The sequence below is a fragment of the Empidonax traillii genome, unplaced genomic scaffold, assembly GCF_003031625.1.
Source record: "Empidonax traillii isolate 1590-97213 ecotype Southwest subspecies unplaced genomic scaffold, ASM303162v1 scaffold85:size1451899, whole genome shotgun sequence".
Lineage (NCBI taxonomy): Eukaryota > Metazoa > Chordata > Aves > Passeriformes > Tyrannidae > Empidonax > Empidonax traillii.
Genome location: NW_020955278.1, coordinates 312,569 through 336,254, shown reverse-complemented (window position 1 = coordinate 336,254; position 23,686 = coordinate 312,569). Strand labels below are relative to the sequence as shown.

The 23,686-nt window shown below is 39.0% G+C and overlaps 1 protein-coding gene across 6 annotated transcripts in view; it reads left to right on the top strand.

The window, feature by feature from the left end:
* ROBO1 (roundabout guidance receptor 1) overlaps positions 1 to 23,686 on the top strand; it is a 697,339-nt gene that overhangs the window by 638,278 nt on the left and 35,375 nt on the right. For all 6 annotated transcript variants that reach the window (XM_027881207.1, XM_027881208.1, XM_027881210.1 and 3 more), the window contains 9 exons: positions 603 to 774; positions 3,380 to 3,585; positions 4,994 to 5,075; positions 5,244 to 5,412; positions 5,511 to 5,677; positions 9,309 to 9,430; positions 11,757 to 11,988; positions 13,274 to 13,395; positions 16,919 to 17,090. In XM_027881207.1, the coding sequence (XP_027737008.1) occupies positions 603 to 774; positions 3,380 to 3,585; positions 4,994 to 5,075; positions 5,244 to 5,412; positions 5,511 to 5,677; positions 9,309 to 9,430; positions 11,757 to 11,988; positions 13,274 to 13,395; positions 16,919 to 17,090 (1,444 nt within the window). The remainder of the gene's footprint in view (positions 1 to 602; positions 775 to 3,379; positions 3,586 to 4,993; positions 5,076 to 5,243; positions 5,413 to 5,510; positions 5,678 to 9,308; positions 9,431 to 11,756; positions 11,989 to 13,273; positions 13,396 to 16,918; positions 17,091 to 23,686) is intronic.

Below are 23,686 nucleotides of genomic sequence, written 5' to 3'. Positions count from 1 at the left end.
AAAAAAAAAAAAAAAAAAAAAAAAAAAAAAAAAAAAAAAAAAAAAAAAAAAAAAAAAAAAAAAAAAAAAAAAAAAAAAAAAAAAAAAAAAAAAAAAAAAAAAAAAAAAAAAAAAAAAAAAAAAAAAAAAAAACTTTTCCATTCTTAGGAAGGCAAATGTTAAAATACAGATAAGTAAACCAACATCTGCATTTAAATGAAAGAAATCGGATGCCCTGGAGCAAGTTCTGAAAAAGAACATTAAAGCAAATTACTGAGGTTCACCACAGCTGCTTGCACCATTGTGGTATCTGTACATATCACATCTTCACTAGCGTCTGTTAAGCTTTGTGCAACGTCTGACATCAACCATAGAGAATGTTAGAACATTCCCCCAAATCTCTCACAATTATATGTGCGTATCTGCATCTGTTTTATCACAAAAGATCCTGTAGAAGCTGTTCACGTTGTGGTACAGTCGTGCTTAAGACAGGAAGAGCAGAATGTTTTCTGTGTAATGTAAAAAGATTAATTTGTTTAGATGTATTTGAGTTAAGATTACTGATGTTTGAATTTGTTTAAACCTTTCTTTCCCCTCCGTCTTCTTTCCTGTGCATCCTGTAGAATCTCCTTTTCTCATACCAGCCCCCTCAGTCATCCAGCCGATTTTCAGTCTCCCAGACAGGAGACCTCACGATCACCAACGTCCAGAGGTCCGATGTTGGGTACTACATCTGCCAGACCTTAAACGTCGCAGGAAGTATCATAACAAAAGCCTACTTGGAAGTTACAGACGGTAATCATGGATTCAGTTTATCGTTCCCAAGTTTTTTTGTTTTGGTTTGAAGGCAGCAGTGGAGCGATGTGACACTTCTTTGAAATCTGCTTTGCATAAATGTGGATTGCATGTGTCTTTGAACATAAAAATCCTGTTTTGGCCGTCTCTGTCGGGGGTTTAAAATTCTGGATATTGTGTTACACTCTATTTCCATTTTGTTTTTGGTAAGTGTATTCAGTTTATGGATTTTTGTCAAATCTGTTAATGTTAATCAGACTCTTTTTTACCTTCCCCCACTACACTGAGTTTGCTTTCAGATTACTTGCTGACTCGCTCTTTATCCCTGTTATTGTGTGTCCATTTGCTTAGCGTCTCCCCTGGTTTTCCCCCTGTTTTTTAATATTCCATTATAGCAATGAAAAAACCTCAACCTATATGGAGATCAGCAGGGTAACAGACAAATTAAAATGATCGTACATCTATTTTTAGGAGTAGTTGGGAAAAAAATTAGGATGAAAAAGCTACAGGGAGCATGAGTACAAGCGGTTATACGTGCTAATGTGAGGCCAGTCTCTCATTATCAGAAATACTTCATATTTTTAACAGCAAAGATGCTCAGGGAAAATATTAATCTTAGCACTTATGGAGAAAGAGGATAAGTGCGGAGATTTTAGGGGGAGGGAAGCTGTTGTCTGAGAATAGTTTCTGTAAAATAGCCCTTTGCACTATAGAAAACATAGAAATAATGCAATACCAGAAACATGCAGTGAACCTGGAGAATAAAATTTTTTGTTTACACCCCCTGGACTAAGATTGGAGGAATAGGACTACATCCTTTGTGGTTTCTCACAATGATAAGCCACATTTTGTGATCCTCCTTAATCCAGTTTTTTCACTGGGGAGAAGGCTGTGGCAAGGTGAGAGATAAATTTAAAATAGAAATTTAAGGGAATTAAAGAGTTTTTCTGCTAGTGACCTATGTCATCTGAACTTGGGGAAAAAACAGTTTAAATATATTTTCTTTACTCTATGCTCTGGATATATGTCTGGATATATGGATATCTGATATATATGATAGGTAAATATATATATATATATATATAGCTAGATATGATTTTAAGGTATATGGATATCTGATATATATGATATATAGATATCTGATGGGTAGTTGTTTACTATAGTGTCTTGGGGCAATAATTTTTTTGGTACTTTCATGAAAAGGAAGGCAGGATATGCTGAATGATACCCAGGTATTCTCAAAGATAATAGAAGTTGCCATCAACTTCAGTGGCACTTAAATTAACTGTGAATTTCAGTGGCATTAGATTTGTCCTGTGGAGCACACATGGGTCATACTCAGCATTGGCAACTGCAAAACTATTTACAAACCTGTCAAAGTCAAATACAGATTTTAAGTGGGCTTATTTTTGACTGTCTCTGCAGAGAAAGATACTAGTGGCCTCACAGTGCAATGCAACAGGTTGGGACAAGAACTAAAGGATAAATTAAGCAGTTGAAAACAGAGTGTCATTTGAACATGCAAATGAAATTATGGGGGTTGGGATTTAGCCAAAAAAAGCAGTACTAACACCCTGTCTGTTGTTATGAAAAGTAATTTAGAAATATCTGATGTTCACAAATTATCAGAACTCCAGGTTTGTACTTCAGCTACCAAACCAGTTTTCAAGTTACGTGAGCCCCGTGACACTGCTGTACAGATTTATGTCATTTAAAGTTATGGCTATTTTCGGATCATCAGTCCATGTCATCTTGGATGGTACAGGTAGAGCAGATCACTGAAGCATAATATGATAACTTCTACCTCTTTTTTTTTTGATTATCCATTGGATAATGGGAAAAAAAACCTCGTGTACACAATCACTCTTTTCTGTGAATACTGAGACTGCTTTATACCTTCCTCTGTGCAGTTATTAAATAACCCATGAAAGGTGCATTAAAATTGATGTAAACACACCGTGGGATTTTCTTTGCGGCTTTGAAGTCATATTGACAGATTAAGTCATCACAGAACTAAAAGTCAGAAACCACTGGAAAAATATTTCTGAGTGGAAATTTCTTTAGTATGGTAGTTCTATCCATTAGTTTTGTGTTTACTTTACCCTACTGCTGGGCATCTCCCAATTAGGAAACGGCACCGCAATGAGTTGACAGAATGCGATGAAGGTTTTTTTTACACAGTACGTACTTGTCAGGTTATCCCCTGACAGCCCACGTCCTTTTTCTCTGTCTTCAAATGCTGGAAGGATGAGTTCTGGTTATGCAGGCCTGCCACGTGGTAGAAGATGAAAGAATTTGGGAAGTCTTTTCTTTTTCCATTATTGCTTTATAAGGATGTTGGAATTAGAGAGTGCCTTGCGGATACCGCTGTGAAACGTGCAATACTCTTCACGTTCTGAAGATACTGTATTGGGAATCATCTTAAACTTCCATAGTTGTGCATCATTATAATGCACCCTGCCCTGAATAATGCATGCCTCCAACTTTAATTACTTGTTTAATTATCTTTAGTTTGTTTCAAAGCCTCGAGCAACTGCTGTTGCTTAGATGATTAGAAAATTGCTTCCAGTTGCAGAAATCTCTTTCCTGTTGTTTCTCCTGGCAGTGATTGCAGACCGGCCTCCCCCTGTCATTCGACAGGGTCCTGTGAATCAGACCGTAGCTGTAGATGGTACTTTGGTGCTGAACTGTGTGGCCACTGGCACTTTAATGCCCACTATCCTCTGGAAAAAGGATGGAATCCTCGTTTCCACCCAGGACTCCCGCATCAAGCAATTGGAGACGGGAGCACTGCAGATCCGATATGCCAAGGTAGCTTGAACTGGCCAGTGGGTTTCCTTGTTGTTCGTTTCACTTTGGTTTTGTTTTTTTTTTCAACTCCAGGCATTTTAGATGTGGTAAATTCTACATTTAGAATTAATGAAACGTTACATAAATGTATGAAAATATTTGATACTTTGTGTTTTCAGATAGTTCATTCTTTACGCTTAACGCCTGCCTAAGGCACATTATTTCAGGTTTCATAAGGAAAAATGCTTTTTAAAAGGTATTAATTAAGGGAATTATTTGGTACTTGAAACATGAAAGGGAAAGCAAACTTGTGTTTCAGTAAGACAAATCATTAAATTATTTGGGCTTTAGCACTAATAGATTAACATTATCTAGTTAATTTAAATGTTTATAAAGAAAACCTTTGTTCAGCATAGAGCAGTAATAGAGCTATGTACATAGCTTTTTTAAAAGACTTTTTAGTGTTTAAACATATTCACTCCTCAGTGTACTGTAGTTTAAAATGGTTAATCACCTGTCAGATACTCCTCAGGGAGTTCTAGTACCTGCTCAGTACTGCTGCTGGTCATGCCTTGCACACTGTAAAATGTTTTAAAATGTTAAATTTTGTCATACTAGTTATTCTCCGCCATCTTTTCTGTGCTTTGAAATATAGTAATTTTTTGAAATTAGGCTGAATACATCACTTTACCATATTCCCCAGGGTTGCCCTGTTGCCAATTACAAGTTAGACTGGCTTAGGGCTTGAACCTCTGATTTTTGATCACTTCTGTCCAGCTCATCCGGTGAGGCTGGGACCTTAGGAGGATTGCATTTCTTTTTGGGGAGAAAAAAGGAAACTCTTTTGAAATGTGATTAAGTCACATATGGACAAATAATCCAACATTCAGGACTGGATGAGAATAGCATATGGATATTCCTTTTTGGATCTGCTGTAGATTGAAATTTATACTAACACAGGGAACCCCATGTGTACCCTGTGGAATATTTAAGCTTTGATTTAAGGATGACATGTTCTCCAGTGCTCAGTTCTCATAAATCCCCAGGCATTACTGATGTAGAGGGTTGACAGTTGCATGGGGTCTTGTCATCTGAGTTCCTTCTCAATTTATTTTTTAAGACCTGTGCAGAGTAAGGAGTAAATGCTACAAAATTTGCTTTCACTTTGTTCATTACAGAATAGTCAACACTAAATTAGAACGTGCAGCTTTTCCAATTCTGTTGTGACTGCTCAGAAATAAATACCCATCTTCCTTCCGCAGCACACGAAATCATAACTTCTAATGGAAGAAGTTTGTAGTTCGAAGTTTTTGCAGCCTCTAATACGTTCATCCATATTCATGGGGGTACACAGAGAGCTGTAATTACTTTTCTAGCCCACTGAGTGCCTGATTGTTTCAAATATTTATTCTTCTCTCTCCCTGCTCAGCTGGGCGACACCGGTCGCTACACCTGCATCGCCTCAACCCCGAGTGGCGAAGCTACATGGAGTGCATACATTGAGGTCCAAGGTAAATCAATTAGGGTTTCTCTGCAAGGAGAGAATACATAAAGGAAAATCAGCAATTGAAATGCAGAAGTCATCTGGCTCTGTCATAAATTGCCAGTGCAGATGTGAACAGCTCTTTGGCTTACAGCTGCTTCCTGTCCATACTCAGCATTTCTCTCTCCTTTGTTAGAGTTTGGAGTCCCAGTGCAGCCACCGAGACCCACTGACCCAAACTTGATTCCCAGTGCTCCGTCAAAACCCGAGGTGACAGATGTCAGCAGAAATACAGTTACATTGTCATGGCAACCTAATTTGAATTCAGGTGCAACGCCAACCTCTTACATAATTGAGGCCTTCAGGTACACGAGTCTCGTGATCTTGCTGTCTGTACCTTTGTGTTTAATATGTTATTAAACAAGCACGTGCTAACCTGCTGGTGTGTGTGATTTGTCCTTAGCCATGCATCTGGGAGCAGCTGGCAAACTGTAGCTGAAAATGTGAAAATGGAGAGTTTTGCAGTTAAAGGGCTAAAACCAAATGCGATTTACCTGTTCCTTGTGAGAGCAGCTAATGCGTATGGACTGAGCGACCCAAGCCAAATATCTGATCCAGTGAAAACTCAAGGTAAGCTTTTGATTCTGAACATTTTGGGTGTCCACAGCAGCTGTCACAAGTGGACTAAGGGATAGCAGATGCAGGAATTTTGGTAGCTTTTGCCTGTCTACCTATCCTGGCAATAATGTATTCTATGGTAAAATAGTGTGTTTAAACTTGCATTTCTCCATAACACAGACTCTGACAGCATGTTGCATTGCCTAAGGGAACCCTAGTATATCTTGTCCAAAGATAGTTACATCTTGCAGAATAGCAGCTCCTGTTAGCAACAACAGTAATCTCTGTTTTTCTGAGTTACCACACAAATACTCAAATTCCATGGAAACATTATTACTATGTCCAGTGAATCAAATGAGGCTTAAGACTGAGACAGAGGGAGAAAAATCAGTTGATTTCTGCTGCATTAGGAAAGGAAAAGTTTAAAATTTGAAGGAATTTGGCATCATGGGCCAGCAAATAAGAGGTTTTGGCAGTATATTAAAAGTATTTCAATAATACAACTGTTGGAAGTAAAATAGTAGGGAAGAGAGACGATGCTTACAGATAGCCAAGTGGAAGAAAAGGCTGGGTAGAAGTGGATGAAGGAGTCATCCACAGACTCCAGCTGTGACTGAAGTCCAGCTATGGACTGAATCCAGCCGTAATGTGAAATTAAAAAATAGCTGTGTTCACTGTAGTAAATAAATGACGCTTTGGATGATGTACAGGGAATAATACATTATGACTTTGAAGCCTGCTTTTTGCCAGTCGAAATACTTACCTTCTTAAGAAGGGGAAAGCTAGAAATACCTTTTTTTCAAAGGAAAAGTGATAGAGTTCATACTTTTTTTTGTTTGTTTCCTTTTCTGCTCTTCCTGATGACTGGAGAAACTGACCCATTGGCTTATTAAGAGTGTCCGTGTTGTGTGTTTGTTTCTTTGTTTGCATAAGTAAGTACATGTTTGTTTTTGAAAGGAAGTTCTGTAGAGGAAACAAAGCATTTTCCTTTGGTCACTTCTCATTTTTTTCTGTCATTGGTCTGAAAGCAAGTCTCTCTGATCTCCCCTGGGGAGTGACCAGTTTCACATTGCTGTCTTTTGGTATTATGCATTTCTCCTGATGGCTGACAATTTCAGTGGATAAATGTAGACAGCAGAGTCAGGGACACATGGAAGAGAGGGATTGCACTGCTTCCTAAGTCTGTTACCAAGGAAAGATTTAGTAACCTTTTGCTGATTCCTGATTCCTGGAAAAAGATCAACACATGTTATTATGTGGGCAGGCTGCAGTGTTCTACACGAGTCTGTTCTTCATGTGGTGTAGTGCAGTTTCATTCCTGAGGACAAGATGAGGTACTGTGCCTGTCCCAAATTAACTGATCACTGACATGATTCTGAGAAACAGCAAATGTTCTTTTCACTCAACTGAATGGTTTATAGTAACATGGAAAAGCTTTGCTGTTCTCTGGGCACCCAGTAGAACTGAAAACCGGAGGAACCACACGGAACCTCAGTGAAAATAACAACCAATACACAAAATCTTCTTCAATAGTAAGAAATATAATCAAGTGCCAGGTTTTTTAAGAGATTCTACTCTTCTTCCAATACCATTTCAGTTTTGTTTAAGTTGTGGTCTAGCTAAAAAAGTTTAAAAATTTCCAAGTTGAGTTTTGTCCAGAGGGTGGTATAGCCTAGCTATAATGCATGTCCAGTTTGGGAACCTAACCTACCTTCAGCTTTGCACTTTACCACCATTACCAACCACATGTTTGGGTGTCATCAACTTGACAGTCCCTGCCTTGGAAGCTTGGAGCTGAAACATGGAAACACACACATCATTGTATAGCACAGATGTGCAAATGGCTGACCCTGTGAATGGTTGGATTCACATTGTTGATGACTCATCTTTTAGGACTAGTGAAGATAGAACTAATTATTCCACTGACTTTCCTTTTACATTCTAAGCAGGGTGATGTTTAGGCAACACTCCAAACAGAAGCTTCTATCTTTAATGCTTTCAAACTTTGGGAGGAGGGAAATACTCTGATAAATGGGCTGTTTGGCAGAACATACTAAATGTGGAAATAGCAATGACTCATCGGAGAGTTTTTTTGCTTTGTTGTTTCATTGTTATCAGTGTTGCTTGCTAAGAATCCAGATTTGTCACTCTCAGACTGCATGCTAACCTCAGCTTGCTTCTTTAACTTTGAAGAAATACCAGCTTCTTGTAAATATGTTGAGGAAACCGTATGACTAAAGTTCAAAGTGACATAGGCTTTGTATGAATGGGAACTGTATTTCTGGAAGGAAAGTAGGCCTCATGACTTATCCTCATGCAACCTTGGTTTTTTTAATATTTAATTTAATTTAATATTTAGTCAGTATTGAAAGCTGGTAAATGGAGACTATGACTACCATGCAAAAAGCGTGTTTTACAACTGTTGCACTCACTGATGTAGATGACACTTAGTAAATGCATCAACTGTGCTGTCCAAACCTCATCTTTCAGGATAGTCTACACACCTGCAGTGACTTATTACAGTAACTGTACATAAATATATACAGAAATTTGGTATACTCTAGCACTTCTTGAAAGCAGACAGCCATGGAAATTGCCAGGAAATTCCAGTCTTCAGAGAACAGAACCCTTGAAGATTTCCTGATGCTGCTTTCTCACTAGAGGAGGTCAAGCAGGGAAGTAGTCAGGCTGGAGCAAAGTTTATATAATGCGTTACTCTATATCTGGAATTAAGTTAATTTTAAAAAAGGAAAGTAAAAATTTCAAGTACTTTTTGCAATAATTTCCGAGCCTGTGATTTTTAATGATACTCAGCGTGGTATTTGTTTAAAATGAAGTGATCAAGGAGAGAGGTGTGAAATCAATACAGAAGCTTTGTTACTCTGCTGTCCAGAGTGTCTGTCTATTTTAGATACCCTGTTAGTGCTGCTCTATAAATTTTATACATCTGACAGTCGTCCATTTCAGTTAAATATGCTTTTCAAGGGCTCAGCATGCAAGAGAGATGTTTCCATTGTACCATTGCATATTTTAAGAGGAATTTGTCCCTTCATTCATACGAATAACTCTTCTAGCTGTAAGATGGACCAAGTATCAAACAATGCAGGCAGGACTCACCCAGGTTCTGCCTGCTGTTTACAGAAACCACTTGCCATCAGAGAACCTGCAGCCATGTGACTAATTTTTCTTTTTCTTTGGTCATTACGTGATTTTGTAGTTAAAAACAGCAAGTTTGCCAGGAATTTATCTGAAGATCCAGCTTCTGTTTCTGCCGTTCTTTACAGGTTTCCTGATCTCTTGGAATTTGCAGAACATTTTTTCTTCCCAACAGGAAAGAACAAAGAAATGCTACTTTAAGCCATTTACCAAAGCCTTCTTTAGTGTGGAGTTTCTTTTTCTGCAACATTTCCGTCGTGTTTCTCTCTGAGGAAGTGCAGTGTATTGATTTGGTACTACCTCAGCACTGGTGATTTGCTCAGGAAGATAATTGATGTTTTTTCTTACATAACTGGGAAGTACCTAGAGTAAACTTTGTGGGTGATAGCATCGTATACTATCTGATATATTAATTTGTATTTACATGCACTTATTTTAACTTATTATTAATATGTACTTGTGAGAATGGAATCTTAAATTATTACAGATGTTCCACCAACAAGCCAAGGTGTGGATCACAAGCAGGTCCAGAGAGAACTGGGTGACGTGGTACTACATCTGCACAACCCTACTATCCTTTCTTCCTCCTCAATTGAAGTTCATTGGACTGTGAGTAGAAATCTGTATTATGGTGGTGGTTACAGGTACTGCTGAATTGTCCTACTTGGACTGCAGTGGAGTCACACTTTAGGAAGCTGTGTAGTTTGTATGCTTGCAGATCCTTTCTCCCTGGAGTGAAGAGACTTGGGCTTTGCTTTCCTACTTCATTAAATTTTGTCCCGTTTTCCCCATCTGTGTCCCCATAGAGAGTTCTGTTTCTTCTCTGGAAGCTGAAGGACTGATCAAAGGCCTCCTGAGTCATGTCATTTGAAGCCTTTGCACTGATTTCAGGAGTCTGTCAGTCTCCTAATGAGATAGCACGGGCACTTCCCTGTCTGTCAGTCACCAGTGGAGAGAAGCACTGCCATAATTCCGTTTGAAAGTGTTACCTCCATCCTACAAACACACCCCAATCCACAGAGCCTCGTCTGAACCCGTGCTTCCCAACGGTCCTGGGAGTGCAGATGGTACAGAGAGAGGAGATGGAAAGGGCAGTGTCACACTGACGTGTGGTGGGGGGCAGTGGGAACTTGGCCACATGGAGGATATTGCAGAGGAAATGAGGGAGTGAGGAAACAACACTCCAGGAGTCCTGGAGCAAGGAGGTTGGGAACATACAGAAAAAAGGCTCAGGTAGACTTACAAGGCGGAGGCGTCAGCATGAGAAAGGATTAAAAATGGCTCACCATGAGAGACTTTTGGCAATCTAGAACTAGAAATAAAAACAGAGCAGTGTGGGAAACTGCAAATAGTGGACAAGGAGGTAAGAAAATGTAATTCAAAGAAGAGCTGTTTTAAAATTAAATGCAGAATGAAGAAAAAAATTGGGGATATGATTATACCAGGTACAGGAATAAAACCTTAGGGAGTGAGCTTTGAGGTCTTTTCAGGACTTCCACCTGAACATGTCAATATACTGGCGGGGATAGTGTGGAAAAGCAAAGGCTGCAGCCCCTGCCATGTCATGGCAGAGTATTTTGAACAGGAACAAAAGGATTTTTGACTTTGCAGAAGAGCTGTAGCCCAGAGGAGTCCTGGTCCATGACCAGGGCTCCTCAGTGCTGCAAGAATACCATTAATACCAGAATAATACTGTTGCACAGTAATTTCACTCTCACCTGCAGCATGGCCACCTGCAGCAGGCAATCTCCTGTTTTAGCTAATAACATTAAAATATCTTTGAGGTTCCTAGCACGATTTTGCTTGACCTTTTCTTATAGAACAGCCTTTTCCAGAAAGGCATTTTTTGTCAGTCTCTTGGGTAGCCTGTGGCTTCTCCACAATTTCGAAAATAAGCATTACCTCAGTTTCAGCTAACACACAGATTCTTTATGTGATTATTAAAAATGAAATATGTTGCTTTTTGGAGTAAAAATTGCAAGCACAGAGGGTTTTTTAATACCACTGTACGAGATTTTTGAAAACAGGGAAAATCTGATGCACTTCAAAAATTTTTATTGTGGTTGTTATTGGACTTTCTTACCCACCAGAAGTTGAAAATGGTTGTTAAAAGATAGCGAATGCTCCACGACAGATCACACATATATGATAGCTTTCTGTTTCAGTTATAGCCAAACATATTGAATGCATCCTTGTTTACATTAAGATTTTTTCCTCCAGACATTTGATATAAAATTACCTTGTTCTGAAAAGTGCTCAGGAGCACTAAGCATCAGCTTGATCAGCGTTTCCAAGTCTCAGCCCCATTACCATACCGAGTTTTCTGAGCCTCCCCAGAGCCCTCTTGGGGCAACCCTTTCCTGCCCAGCTCTGACAGAGCCCAGCCACAGCTGTGGTGAAGGTGCCAGCTGCCTGTCCTTCCAGTTCACTTTCTCCAAAAAGAAGCAGGCAGGAAGCAGTGCTCATTGCTTTGACATCTCAGGGCAGTTGGCGGTCTCTCTCTTTGACCTCTGTATTCATCACCCTGAGCTGTGGCACTGTAGATCCCCCTTTCCCTGTGTGCCCCCTGGCCCCCTGGCTGCTGTGCCCATTCAGGTGGGCAGAAGTCTGGCCTGTGCCGAGCTGTGTCACCCCGTGGATGCAAAGACTGTTCGTTTCATGGAGCCGAGATGTATTATACAACTCTGTTATCCCCCTTTAATGCCTTCCTAAATCCAGGGGAACCAGCACAGCTCTACGAGCATCAAACAGATTAATGCACTTGCAAGTCCAGCCCGTAATTTGCTGTAGTGCCAGGAGCCTCTGTGTGCTTTGGCAGGGATGTTTACTGTGAGTAACACGAGCGGGTGGCGCAGGGGCCGGGCACGGTGTCACGGGCATCCTCCCTGCTTCGCGTCTGTTCATGGATGTGTTCTGTGTTCTGCTGTCTTGCCAGGTGGACCAGCAATCCCAATACATCCAAGGATATAAAATTCTGTACCGGCCTACACCAGCATCCTACGGAGAGTCAGAGTGGTTAATCTTTGAAGTGAGGACTCCAACCAAGAACAGCGTTGTCCTTCCCGAGCTGAAGAAAGGTGTAAACTACGAAATCAAGGCCCGCCCTTTTTTTAATGAGTTTCAGGGAGCAGATAGTGAAGTGAAATTTGCAAAGACCCTGGAAGAAGGCAAGTAGGAGCCAGACTGTCTTCATCTTTCCTTTTTGAAGTAACAGTCTGGCCAGCTTTCTTCTGATGTGTTCATTATTTGATTTTGTTTGAAGTGCGTACTGTTTGAGAGCAGCAATCTGTAGCAGAGGAGGCTGTGTTGGGCTGATCATTATGTGAATTGTTTGGTGACACAGAAGTAAATATTCAGAGCCAGGCACGAGAGACAGAGAGAGAGGGATGTGCAAAAAATCCCCTCCAACACACAATGGGAAATGCGCTATTTTATCTTCCCTGCAGTGTGCACTCCTCCCCGCTGAGTTCATGGGCTGGTCACAAGTGACTTCTGTCAGATTCAAGCACTTGCTAATCACTATCTTGAGTAGATAGCAGACACCACAGAAATCATCAAAGCCCTGTAGCTGAGGGAATGAAAACCATGCTTTTTAGAAGGCTTTTATATCTGGATCAATCAGTGAGACAAAGTGAAAAGATGAATGAAGGCAACAGATATAGTGGACTAAATTATGCATTTCCATCTCATACATGTGTTAAAAAGAGAAGGTTCATAAAGCTTTTCCTTTTGTTGCTGCACAGGCGTAATGAGTGTGCAAGGTGTCCAGTGCCTTCCGTGCCCCTGCTAAGGTTGCACCACCTTTCCCTTTCTGTCCTCCTTCCCCATTATAAATGCCCTGTAGCTCCAGTTTATTGCTGCAAGTGGTTCAGGAGGTGTGCATAGCTGCATTCACCCCAAGCATCAGCTGTGCGTCCGGTTTTTAGGAGGACTATTTCAAATGCGAACCGTAAATTATTGTTATAAATGTGTACCATAAATTTTTGTTATAAATGTGTTAATATTAACACATGCTGTCCTGATTTTAATAAGTTTCATGTTACTCGTTATTATTTACACACTAGAGGAAAATGAAGTTTAGACTGGGGTCTGTTTAGAGACTTTATTTTTCAAAACTGTTGATGCTGGATGAGGTGATTTGAGACCATTGATGAATTCTGTGTTCAGGACTGTGACATTTGGGTAAGGAGTATCTGAGCTTGGAGAGTCTAGTGATGAATGTGACTTTTCCTGTCCTGCACAGCGAGATTACAGCAAAACCCAGGAGCCTGGTTGCAGTTTGACACACTTTCCTTCCATATCATTTTACCCTGTGGTCAGGAGCTGCCCTCATTGAAGGATGGGGCACAAAAAGATCGCATTTGTACAGCCCAGAAACCATCTTCCTCTTTAGAAACCTTGCTCCTGGGTGCGACAAACTTAACTGTTCAATCCTTCTTTCCAAACAAACAGCTCCTAGTGCTCCACCTCAGAGTGTCTCAGTAACTAAGAACGATGGGAACGGCACAGCAATCGTGGTCACCTGGCAGCCACCCCCCGAGGACAACCAGAACGGGATGGTTCAAGAATATAAGGTACTGCTGGCATGCCTTGGTCCCCTGGCAGATGGAGCCTGGCCAGGTAGTGAGGGATGGGCTGTTCGTGGGTGCTTGGCTCCCTCTTCTGGTTACTCAGAGAAAACGGGATAGAAAAGCACTGCTTTGACTCAAACTCCATATTTAGTAATTCTGCCTAGGTGGTGGAAAGGCAATTAAAACAGCCTCCATGAATCAAAGCGAAGGGTCAACACTCCTAATTAAGGCAGGTACATCCTTGCCTTCATTATAACTTGAGAAATGCACACTCAAGTAGAGGGGGAACCATACCTGTTTGAGAACCGTTTTGTGACTCTAAGGCATTGGCCAAGGTAGTAAATATAAACAGGCTTAATGAGTTGAAAAGCTTAGGGATAATAATTAACAGTGTTAAGATCTGAGTAAATTATGCGTAACTGGGTAGTTAAACGGGGAAACTTTCAAGAGAAGAATGTGCTTGTATAATAATAAATCTATTTAGTGTATAGAAATTCTTCTTTTCTTCCAAACACAGTTCTCATTATGCTGTTTAACTTTTAACAATTTGAAAGCATATTATAAATATTTATTATTTGATGTTCGTTTACAAACATAGACTGTATTTTCAGTTCAAATTTTTTTGTGATAATTTACATAGCAAAGTAAATAAAGCTTTTTTTTCTGAGCAAGCCACAGATGTTTTAAGTCTCTAGCTGTGGATATCAAGTAAGCTTTGTAGCCATAGAGAGGCAGGAGCTTTGGTTTCAGTCTTCTGCAAATGTGCATTATTGAGAAAATCTTTCAAATGAGAATGTCTTGGCTACTTTTCAGGTTTAAACACAGTGCTATAAACATATATTCCTAGCCATCAAAACTCATCCTGATATTCCTTTTCCCTGAGTTGAAATGGAAAAGGGAAGAGATTGCTAAGCTTCATGGTCAATTTAGAATAATAAAACCCTTTTCAGAACCTGGTCAACTGGTAAAAAAATCCGTTTATGGCTTAGTTTCAGATATATAATGTAATTGGAAAAAAATACTTGTGAAGTTATTTCATTTAAAGACAGACCTTGAGCTGGAGAGATGGAATTATTTCCACCAAGAAACCGCATGAGAGGAATGTTAAGGTTGCAAGGACACAACAGTAAAAGTGAGGAAATTCCCATTTCCAAGTGGATATAATGCCTGCCCCACCTCCTAGCATTCTGAGGGAGTAGGCTATCAGGTGGAGGAGCAAGCATCCTGCAGTGCTTGTGTAGCAGTAGATGGCACACTGGCACACTTCACATCTACATTTCTTGCGTTGCTGCTGTTATTGTCCTTTGTGCTTTTCACCACAGACAGAAAACAGACACAATGAATGTATATGTCATTGCTCTTCAAGTTGCTATGTGTAATTACTGCTTTTGCCTGAAAACTAAATAAATGCAGAACTAGTTATTTAAGATTAAAAACTAATAACAAGTCATGTGAAATTTTCTCTTTTTTCTTTCCTTTTTGCTTTTCTGTCTTCTATGTTTTCTCTCAGGGGAAAAAAAAAAAAAAAGATGTAAAAAGATATGCATATGTGTGGGAATTCATTGTTTTCTTAGCAACTCAAATCAAAGTATACCCACTGTAGTTAAAGGATAAACTAAAGAGGAAGAAGTGTACCATCCTAATTGAAGAGGTGCCAGTAGCACAAACAAAAAGCCAGAAATTCAAATTCGCAACAAAAATCATTTTTTGTTTCCTTTCTTACCATGAAGTTAGAAATTCTCTTGTTATACTGATTCTTTCTCAGCTTATGCATCTGTTATAATGTGAATTCGTCCTTGTTTTATATGAAAGTTCGTTTTCACTTGCCTATTGAGGTATACAGTCAATATAGTATGGCAAGTACTGAGCAGCCTGATGTTTAACATAACATTATTGTTTCTTTTACCATGCATTTCTTCATGTACTTGAGCTCCTAAGAACAAAACTTTTTTTTCTGAATTAGTAATTCATAGTCACAAGCACATAATAAATTGTTTCCATTGTTTGCACATGAACCATTTTACAGGGCGGCAGTAACAATCTCTGTGAAAATTGCTGCAGTCAAAATGTAGATTTAAATGTTTTCTTCCACACTTAATCGAGTTCTCATTTACATAAGATCATTTTCATGACCATCCTCTAGGATTTAAGAGCAGTATTACTAATAATTTTACCACAAACACTGACTGAAAAATTCTCTATATAGTATCAGAATACAAACAGGAGATTCTCTTTGTGTGCTCTGACCTGCTCTGCAGCAGCGCTTATGTATATCCTGTGTTGGGATTCGATTTCAAAGGGACTTAAAGTACATTTCACATCCTCACAGTGTCCCACTAGCCTTGTTTCAATCCTTGGCATTCAGAGAAGGGAAAAGGATCTTACAGCCTCCTGAAGGTGAGATAAAATTTCCAGTGTCCGGGCAGAAAGGGCCGTGGCAATTGTTCTACATGTGAAACTGTAGCTCGCTCACCTGGCAATCTCCACATCAGCAGAATTGCACAAGAGATTTAAAGCAGCTATCTGGGTACTAAATCTTTTAGGAGCTCCATATGTCAAAAGCAAAATCTTCCCTCCTATGTACAATCAGCCCAGACTCAGATACACTGCTGTTCTCAGCCGAGTTTGCTTCTTTACAGATAAAGTACTGAATTTAACTAATTTAGCTTTCTGGGTAAATGTTCTTTGTCGAGCAATTCATCTGTGGAAAGGGGACAAAACCGAAGTCAACACAGCTTCATCATTTTTTTTAGCAGATCTAGATTAGCTGCTACTCCACCTCGAATAGCAGTTGGGAGTTCAACCATACTCTTAAAAAGCATTTGCCACATGAGTGGTTCAGGCCTACAGGGATAAAAATACCTCATCATCTTGTTTCTCCCAATTGTTTAATGTCACTGATATAATTTGCACAGTGGTGATTCGAAGTCGCGAGACTGGTCTAGATCTCCGAAACTGAGATCTGGTGTCATGCTGTTGTCTCTCAATTAGAAGACAGAAAATCACTCAGTCTTTGCCTCTTGCTGCCATCTTAAAAAAGAAAAAAGAAAAAAAGAAACCATTTGAATTCCAATGTAGCATCAATTCTCTTGTGATGTCATGTGATGAAAGACATTCTCAGGCACTTGAGTGACGATAGTCTTTCTTGACAAATAATTCCTGAGCAAGAGAATTGCAAATTCATTAAACTGAATGCTCTTACTTAGTTGTTTATGTGACCAGTTCTTGGCTATGGGGCCTCCCTGTCCTGTTCTGCGCTACTAATGCTTTTAGTTTTATTAACACCAGTTGAACTCTGAATGAATTATGACAAACCCATCAAATAATGGTGGTAGTTGGATCTGCTCTTTGCAACAAAAAGTACCTTTTCATTATTTGTAGAGTGCCTAGGACAGAAAGTGTTGAAGTAGTGACAAATTATAAATTCCTTTATCCAGGAGAAAACAATGTGTCATCTTTCCTTCCGCTTATCCTTTGGTGTTGAATGTTGAACACTTATACGTACCATGCACTTACTTCCCTGCAGGTTTGGTGTCTTGGCAATGAAAGTCGATACCACATCAACAAAACGGTGGATGGTACCACCTTTTCCGTCGTCATCCCCTCCCTGGTTCCTGGTATTCGATACAGCGTGGAAGTGGCAGCAAGTACTGGGGCAGGACCTGGAGTGAAAAGCGATCCCCAGTTTATCCAGTTAGGTAAGCCTGCTGGTAATCCTGCCTGGTGGTTTCCATGATTTCTGTTTGTTTACTTTTGTCCTTTATGGCACCGGAAATACTTTCAAGGCAAGTGAAATAGATAGCGTCACTTGATCCCTGGAATAGCAAGATTTGGCATTTCTGGTTTAAAACTTGCTTTACAACTGCATTCTAAAGGTGGGGTTATAACAACACAGGGTTTTTTTAGACTCCCAGTTCAGGAGTTTGGTTGTTGACTTTTCAAAGTGAATTTTCAGCCTCAAGACTGGTGTAATAAAACATGTTGGGGGGTATGAATCACTAAGTGTTGAATCACTTTAGTTTAGGGATGCAATTTGTCATGATCAGATTTTATCTTTATTGAGGAAAAAAAAATTCCCAAGCATGCTAAAATTAGGCACAATAAATATCAACTCTGTGTGAGAGCTAGTAAATAACCTGAGTACAGGAAAAGGAGGGGCCCAGATGATTTACAATAATCTTGACCTTCTAATTTCATTAACACCAAACATCTCTGTCATAAATGCACATCAGGGGCCTTGCTCCTGGAGCTTTCTGGGAGAAATGCATCTTTGCTGTTGGTTAGCTGAAGATTATTCAAAGTAGCTTTAAATATAGTCATATGCTGCTTTACTAGTATGCCTGTAGCAAAATACCTTATCCTTACAGTACAGAGTTGTGAAAGCAAGCTCAGCAGGTTGCTTTGGGCTTTACGTCCCACCTGTCTCTGTATCATTAGTAGATCTTCCTTCTTATTTCACTTGTTGTATTAAAAAAATCTATAATTAACAGCATGTGAAAACAAGACAGAGCGACTAATATGGAAAATTATATGTACAATTTCCTTGGCTATTAAAGTGAAGTCCCTCTTTAACTTAGTTAAATTATGCAGGTATGTGACTCCCCATTACATTGATAGAGATTTTACAACAAAATTACCCACCACTTGTATGATATTCCGTTAATATGGAATTAGTACAGGGAAACCCCATAGTTATTTGTTGCATTGCTCTCTTCCTACAGCCAGCTACCATTCACAGCGTCCTACAGTCAGCTTTCCAGGCTTAAGTTTTGAAAATTCTACATTAGTGAGGCTCATGAGGATAACCTCAAATGTTCAAAGCCAAAGATCTCATAAACACTTCCCCCTCCCCCCCATTTCTCTGGTGATAAGGAAATGCTAATTAAGGTGAATTTTATAATGGAACTTAATCATTTCGAGGTTTTGGTATGTGGAAAAAGAAACAAGTGAGACTGCTGGGGGAAGATTTTTGCCTGCTGCGGAGTTCCTGGCTTTTCCTGGCTCTGTGTTAGAAAATGAAGCAATCACACACCTCAAAAGGTGTTTAGATGTGCAAGTCTTGTAGAATACATGTATTTCCTTGTGGTTGGAGTTTGCTTTCATAGTCTTCACTTATTGCTTCTAATTAAGTGACGTGGCCAGTTCCAGATATGCTGTAGTAAATCCCATAATTTGGTTGTTCCATGGCAAAGATCTGGAGTCTTGTGAATATCCATGCCACAGGAAGCAGCACAAATAAATACCTAGACAGTCCTGCAGAAGGCTGCTGAAAATTAGTGCTTAAATTTAAGGAGTAGTATCCTTTGGTAGCACAGATCAACCTAAAATCATCCAGGTAGAAGAGTGGCTGCTGTTTATCCAGCTCCACCCTGTAATACAAGTTCCCTCAAGGAACAAGCCCCCATCAAGGAATCGCATTCTTAGTTTTCAGAAGTGCTCCCAGCATGGGGGTGGAACATTATTCTGGTAGCTTTCTAAAGAAAGGAAATTAATTTGTTGATTTCATCAATTGGCACTTTTCACCAGCAGTAAATAACATGGTTCCAGAGAGACAGAAGGGAGGCCAAGGAGGGGGAGGGAACAGGACTAGGGGTGCTGCTTTTAGATGGTTTGAAACTGTCCTTACTCCCTGTACCTACATGCTCTAGGAACTATGTGCTTGCCACCAACAGCTTCAAGTTTCTGCATTTCTGGCACTGGCCTCAGCTATTCCTTCAGGAAGTCTTTTTTCTGATATCTGAATTACTACAATCTTTCCCTTTTTAAAAAAAAAAATGAATAAATTAAATTAAGAATTCCGTGTACGGAAACAGAACATACTGTGTGATTTAGAGGTTCGCTTTTTTTTAAAGAACTTTTCATTCAAGTCTAACATCTATCTCCTCATGATGTGTTTTTCTTACAAAAATGTGAGACTGGGTCGTGGCAGGCTCTGTGCTGTGTGAGTGCTCCCCAGGGATGAGATGTGCCTGGGCAGAGTCTCAGCCAGATGTGTGACAGGAGAAAGCTTCACTTTTTGGAGGCCACCTTCCAGAACGAGAACAAGAGGGGAGGACAGGAGACATTGGATTTCCTGGGAGCTGAGGCGTGCAATCACAGTCCCATGCATCAGCTGAGCTGTGATAAATGACCTTGTGCACACACTTAACCTGTTACAAAGACAGGTACAAATTGTAAGCTCGAAGCTTTTTCATTTTCCACGTCTCAGCTGACACGAAGCAGCTCACTGAGCTGTGGTACCCCAGGCTTCCCGTGCCACCAGGGACAAGACAACAATATGACTTGCTTGTTATTCATAAAATCACCTTCCAGTGTTTAAAATCATGAGATCAACTGAAAAATCATGGGCCTTCTTAAAACACACCCCCCCATGAGGCTTCTGAATTTTCCTTTAGGCTTTTGAATGGCCTTTTAAAGCTTTCTGTGGAATTGCAAGGACTGGAAGCCAATTTGTTTGTTTGTTTTAAAAGAAAATACGGTATTTTATGTAAAGAAAGACTGCAAGAGCTTTGTTGTTAAGGAAAAAAAATTGTTGTTTTTTGAGACCTAGACACAGTACAACTTGCTGTATTATGCTTATAATACTGAGCTGCGGACAAACAAAATTGTAGAATTTCAATATACCATTTTTGTCTTCTCACAACACGTTAACTCTAAGGCATCAATTAACAAAAATGCTTTATGTAAAAAGATGAGAATCAGCAAAACATTTTTTTCCTGATCTCTGGCCTAACTTTTGCAAATTAATGGGATACTGCCTATGGGAGCTTGGCAGTATTACCTGTGCTTTCTTATTCTTTCTTATTCTAATTGCTTCATTTAGGGGATGTGATTTGGGAACTAGCTAGCATGTCTTCAGGGCATTCTGTCAGCCCCTTTTTTTGTCGATACTTTTGTTTGTGGCCTGCAAACAACTTGAAGAAAATAATCTTTATGTTTTTTTCCTCTCTCAACAAACCAGTTTGGTGCTGTTTCCTCAAACTGTATGTTATAAGATAGGAGTGCAAAAATGATATTTTACCAGTTTTGGAAGCATATATAACTAGAAAGGAGACAAAATAGCATATTCTTATGTTGGTAATATTTTACCAAATAATTTTCATATTGCATCACGGACATATATTTGAGAAGACACTTAGGCAATATGTTACAGTTTCCAGGTGTTTTGCAAGTTTTTGTTTGTCACAAATAGCAATGTTAACAGCATTTAGATATTTCTACTTATGTTTGTACATTTTGTGTACCGAAGGAGACACACATATGGAAAAGTACCATTCTATAGGTTGTACATGTGCAAGGCCAAGTTAAGGCTCCTTGCACACCTGTGAACCTGGAATTTCCAGTCTTTTTTTTGAATCTTTGGCATTGCACTCTTAATTGGAATATATGTTGTAGTATATTAATCTTTAATTTATGCTTTAGCAACTCAACGATAGCTTTTACGTTATTATTTTTTATATGAATATTTAACATTGGAGAATTAGAGGTTCCAGTTCTTCTCTGTGTAAATTCTAATCAGTTTTCATTGAGGTTTGCAACTTGGAGCTTCAAGACAGTCAAATCGAGTAGCTTATGAGTAATAGCCATAGCAACATTATCTGTGATTAAAAAGAATGCTCTTATCTTGGGATAGAAGAAGGCATGAGTCACTGTGATAATATGCTGGTTTCAGGGAGTTGTGGGATCAGCCTGCTCCAAAAACTCTGAGGCATTTTCAAGTACATTAAATGCTGCTGCTCTGGCAGTAGGATGCACTTTGCTGCAGAATGTTTATGTTCACTTATTATTTTGGCACATCTCCCCCGAGGAGTGCAAGCAGCAACAGGAATGTTCATTATGAACCATTTGTATTTCAATCAAAGCTTCCAGAAATTTCCTGGGATGAAGAAAAATTACTTTTTTTTTTTTTTTTTAACTTCAAGAGCTTTTTTCATGATTGATCATTGAGGATTTCACAGGGCTGTTACGGAGAGGGAAGATGTCCTTGTCAAAGAAAGGCTTCCAGGATAAAGGTCCTGGAAATTTTTAGGGAAGAGGAGTTCACTAGATTTCATTCCCTTTGCTTTATATTTAGCTTACTTTCTATTTTTGAATTATAAGAGGAGTAGGACATGGGTCAAATGGGACCTCTTGAAAGCCCTTCCACCTCCTATTCTCTGATGCTGTTATATAACTGAATGTGAATATAGACCATTTTTCTCTTCACCATGTGTGTAAATAAATACCAGCTAATGGAATAGCTCAAACAGTCCACCCATACACAACGTGCCATAAGACTAATTTCTTAAAAGTAAGCATATTATTTTGCTTGCAATGACAAGTCAAATAATAGCATGAAATTAATGTTAATTAAAAAGTAGAATAATAAACGTTCAAAGAGATTCTTCAGGATTTTATAGTCTTCAGACAGGCATTGACTGAACAATGCAAAATGTTTGTGTATGTAAAAGTACTGTCTTTTCTATATGGCTGAATGGTTGACATGTTTAAAAAGCATTCTTGTTTGGTTTTTGAGTTTGTGATTATTTTTTTCTCCTGGATTTATTGTCTCAAATACATATATTTTAGGGATTAGAGAAAAATATTTATTAGTCTTTCAGATTTATTCAGGACCATAGGCTCTCCATAAATCTTTTACTTTATTCCATTACATTGTAGAAGGTATTGTAGCTGTTTAAAAATACAGAAATTACTCATTTTGAAAAGAGACTGATGATGCAAGTTCTCATATCTTAATATGGCCTCAGCTGCAGAGAGACAAAAGATGAGATAGAGAGTGACAGCTTTAATTCATTGGTCACAGTACACTTTATACGTTTAAGCCCATCTGGCCACTTGTGTGGAACTTCACTTGGCTGTCTCCATAAAATCTGAAGCAACCCATCTTAACCTTGCACAAATAGGCATGAAATCCATAAACCCAGCAGACACAAAGGGTGTATTAGTAAGAAAAGAATGAGTCTGCCTGGTGAACTTTCAGGCTAGGCAGTGCATTTGGGATCACAGGAGATAAAGGGACCTGAAATATGAAATAAGATTTCCAATAAGGTGGCAGGCAGAGGGCGGGGATGATTTCTCGGCAAAATAGATATATGGCTCCGATGTTGCAAAAACTGGAATCTGGAATTCTTCCCTGGAAGAAGCTGTTAATAATTTAAGCATTTCCCATTCAAAAAGGTGTCATTTTCCCAAGGAGGTTTGTCATTTGTGTAATTTGCTGTGATTCAGTCTCTTGTTTGTATTGCAGTTTCTTATCTATTGTTTCAGCTTACTTTGAAGTAACCCAAGGTGTCATCTTAAAAAAAACTCTACTCACTACCTAATTTCTTGGGAAAAGGTATTTTTTTTTTTAAGTAAATAGGTTTTCATTTCTTACATAGTTCACATTAATAGAATTAATAACAGCACCTTTCTCCTAAAAACACTTATCTCTCATTCTGAATTTCATGTCACTACCAATAGTAAAAAACAACCATCTGTTGGATATACACAGGAGTAAAAATGAGTGTTTCAAAGAGTAAGCTGTGGAATGTGTAAAGCAATATCCGCTCTGAGTAAAGGTTTCAAATTCTTGCCCTCACCCTGTGCAGTAATGAAATTTCCAGTAAGCACTCACTGTAGTGCTAAAGCACATCAGGAAAGCAGTATTTTGTCTTTTAGTTGCTTCACTTCAGTTAGAAAGCATTAGTCACTAAACTGAATCTTCTAACTGCTGCTCCTAGAAGGTTCCTGCAAAAGTTCTGTAGAGCCAGAGTGGAAAAGACCAAGTCTTACAGGTGTGATCTCTATTTAAAAAAAAAAAAAAAATTAATAGTCTGTGGAAAAATACATGTTCTTTATTTTGACATGGAGTATTTAATGATAAACTCATTTTGAAAAACACTGCTTGTTCAGTACTAATGAGGCTGCTTGGCTTTTTTTGCCAGTTCATTTTTTAGTTATCCTTTAGCTTTTACATCCATGTCCAAGAGAGCAGGATTGGTTATTTTATACTTTTGCTTTTTTACATCCTTTTAAATATTCAGTCTTTTTTTAATTGAGGTCAGCGTGAGAGACTGAGAGACTGCAAAGAGTACATTAGACTGGTAATACAAGATTTGAGTAATCTGTCAGGAACTGCTTGATTAAAAGGTATCCCTCAATACCAACCTCATGTGAATATAGTTTGAATTTGTTATTCTGTGATTTTCAGTGGGTGTTTGAGGAGCTGATTTCTGCCTATTGATAGAGCCCTGATAACACTACTTCTCGTGATTTGAGCTTGAGCTTTCTTTTGCTTGCTGTATTCTTTGCT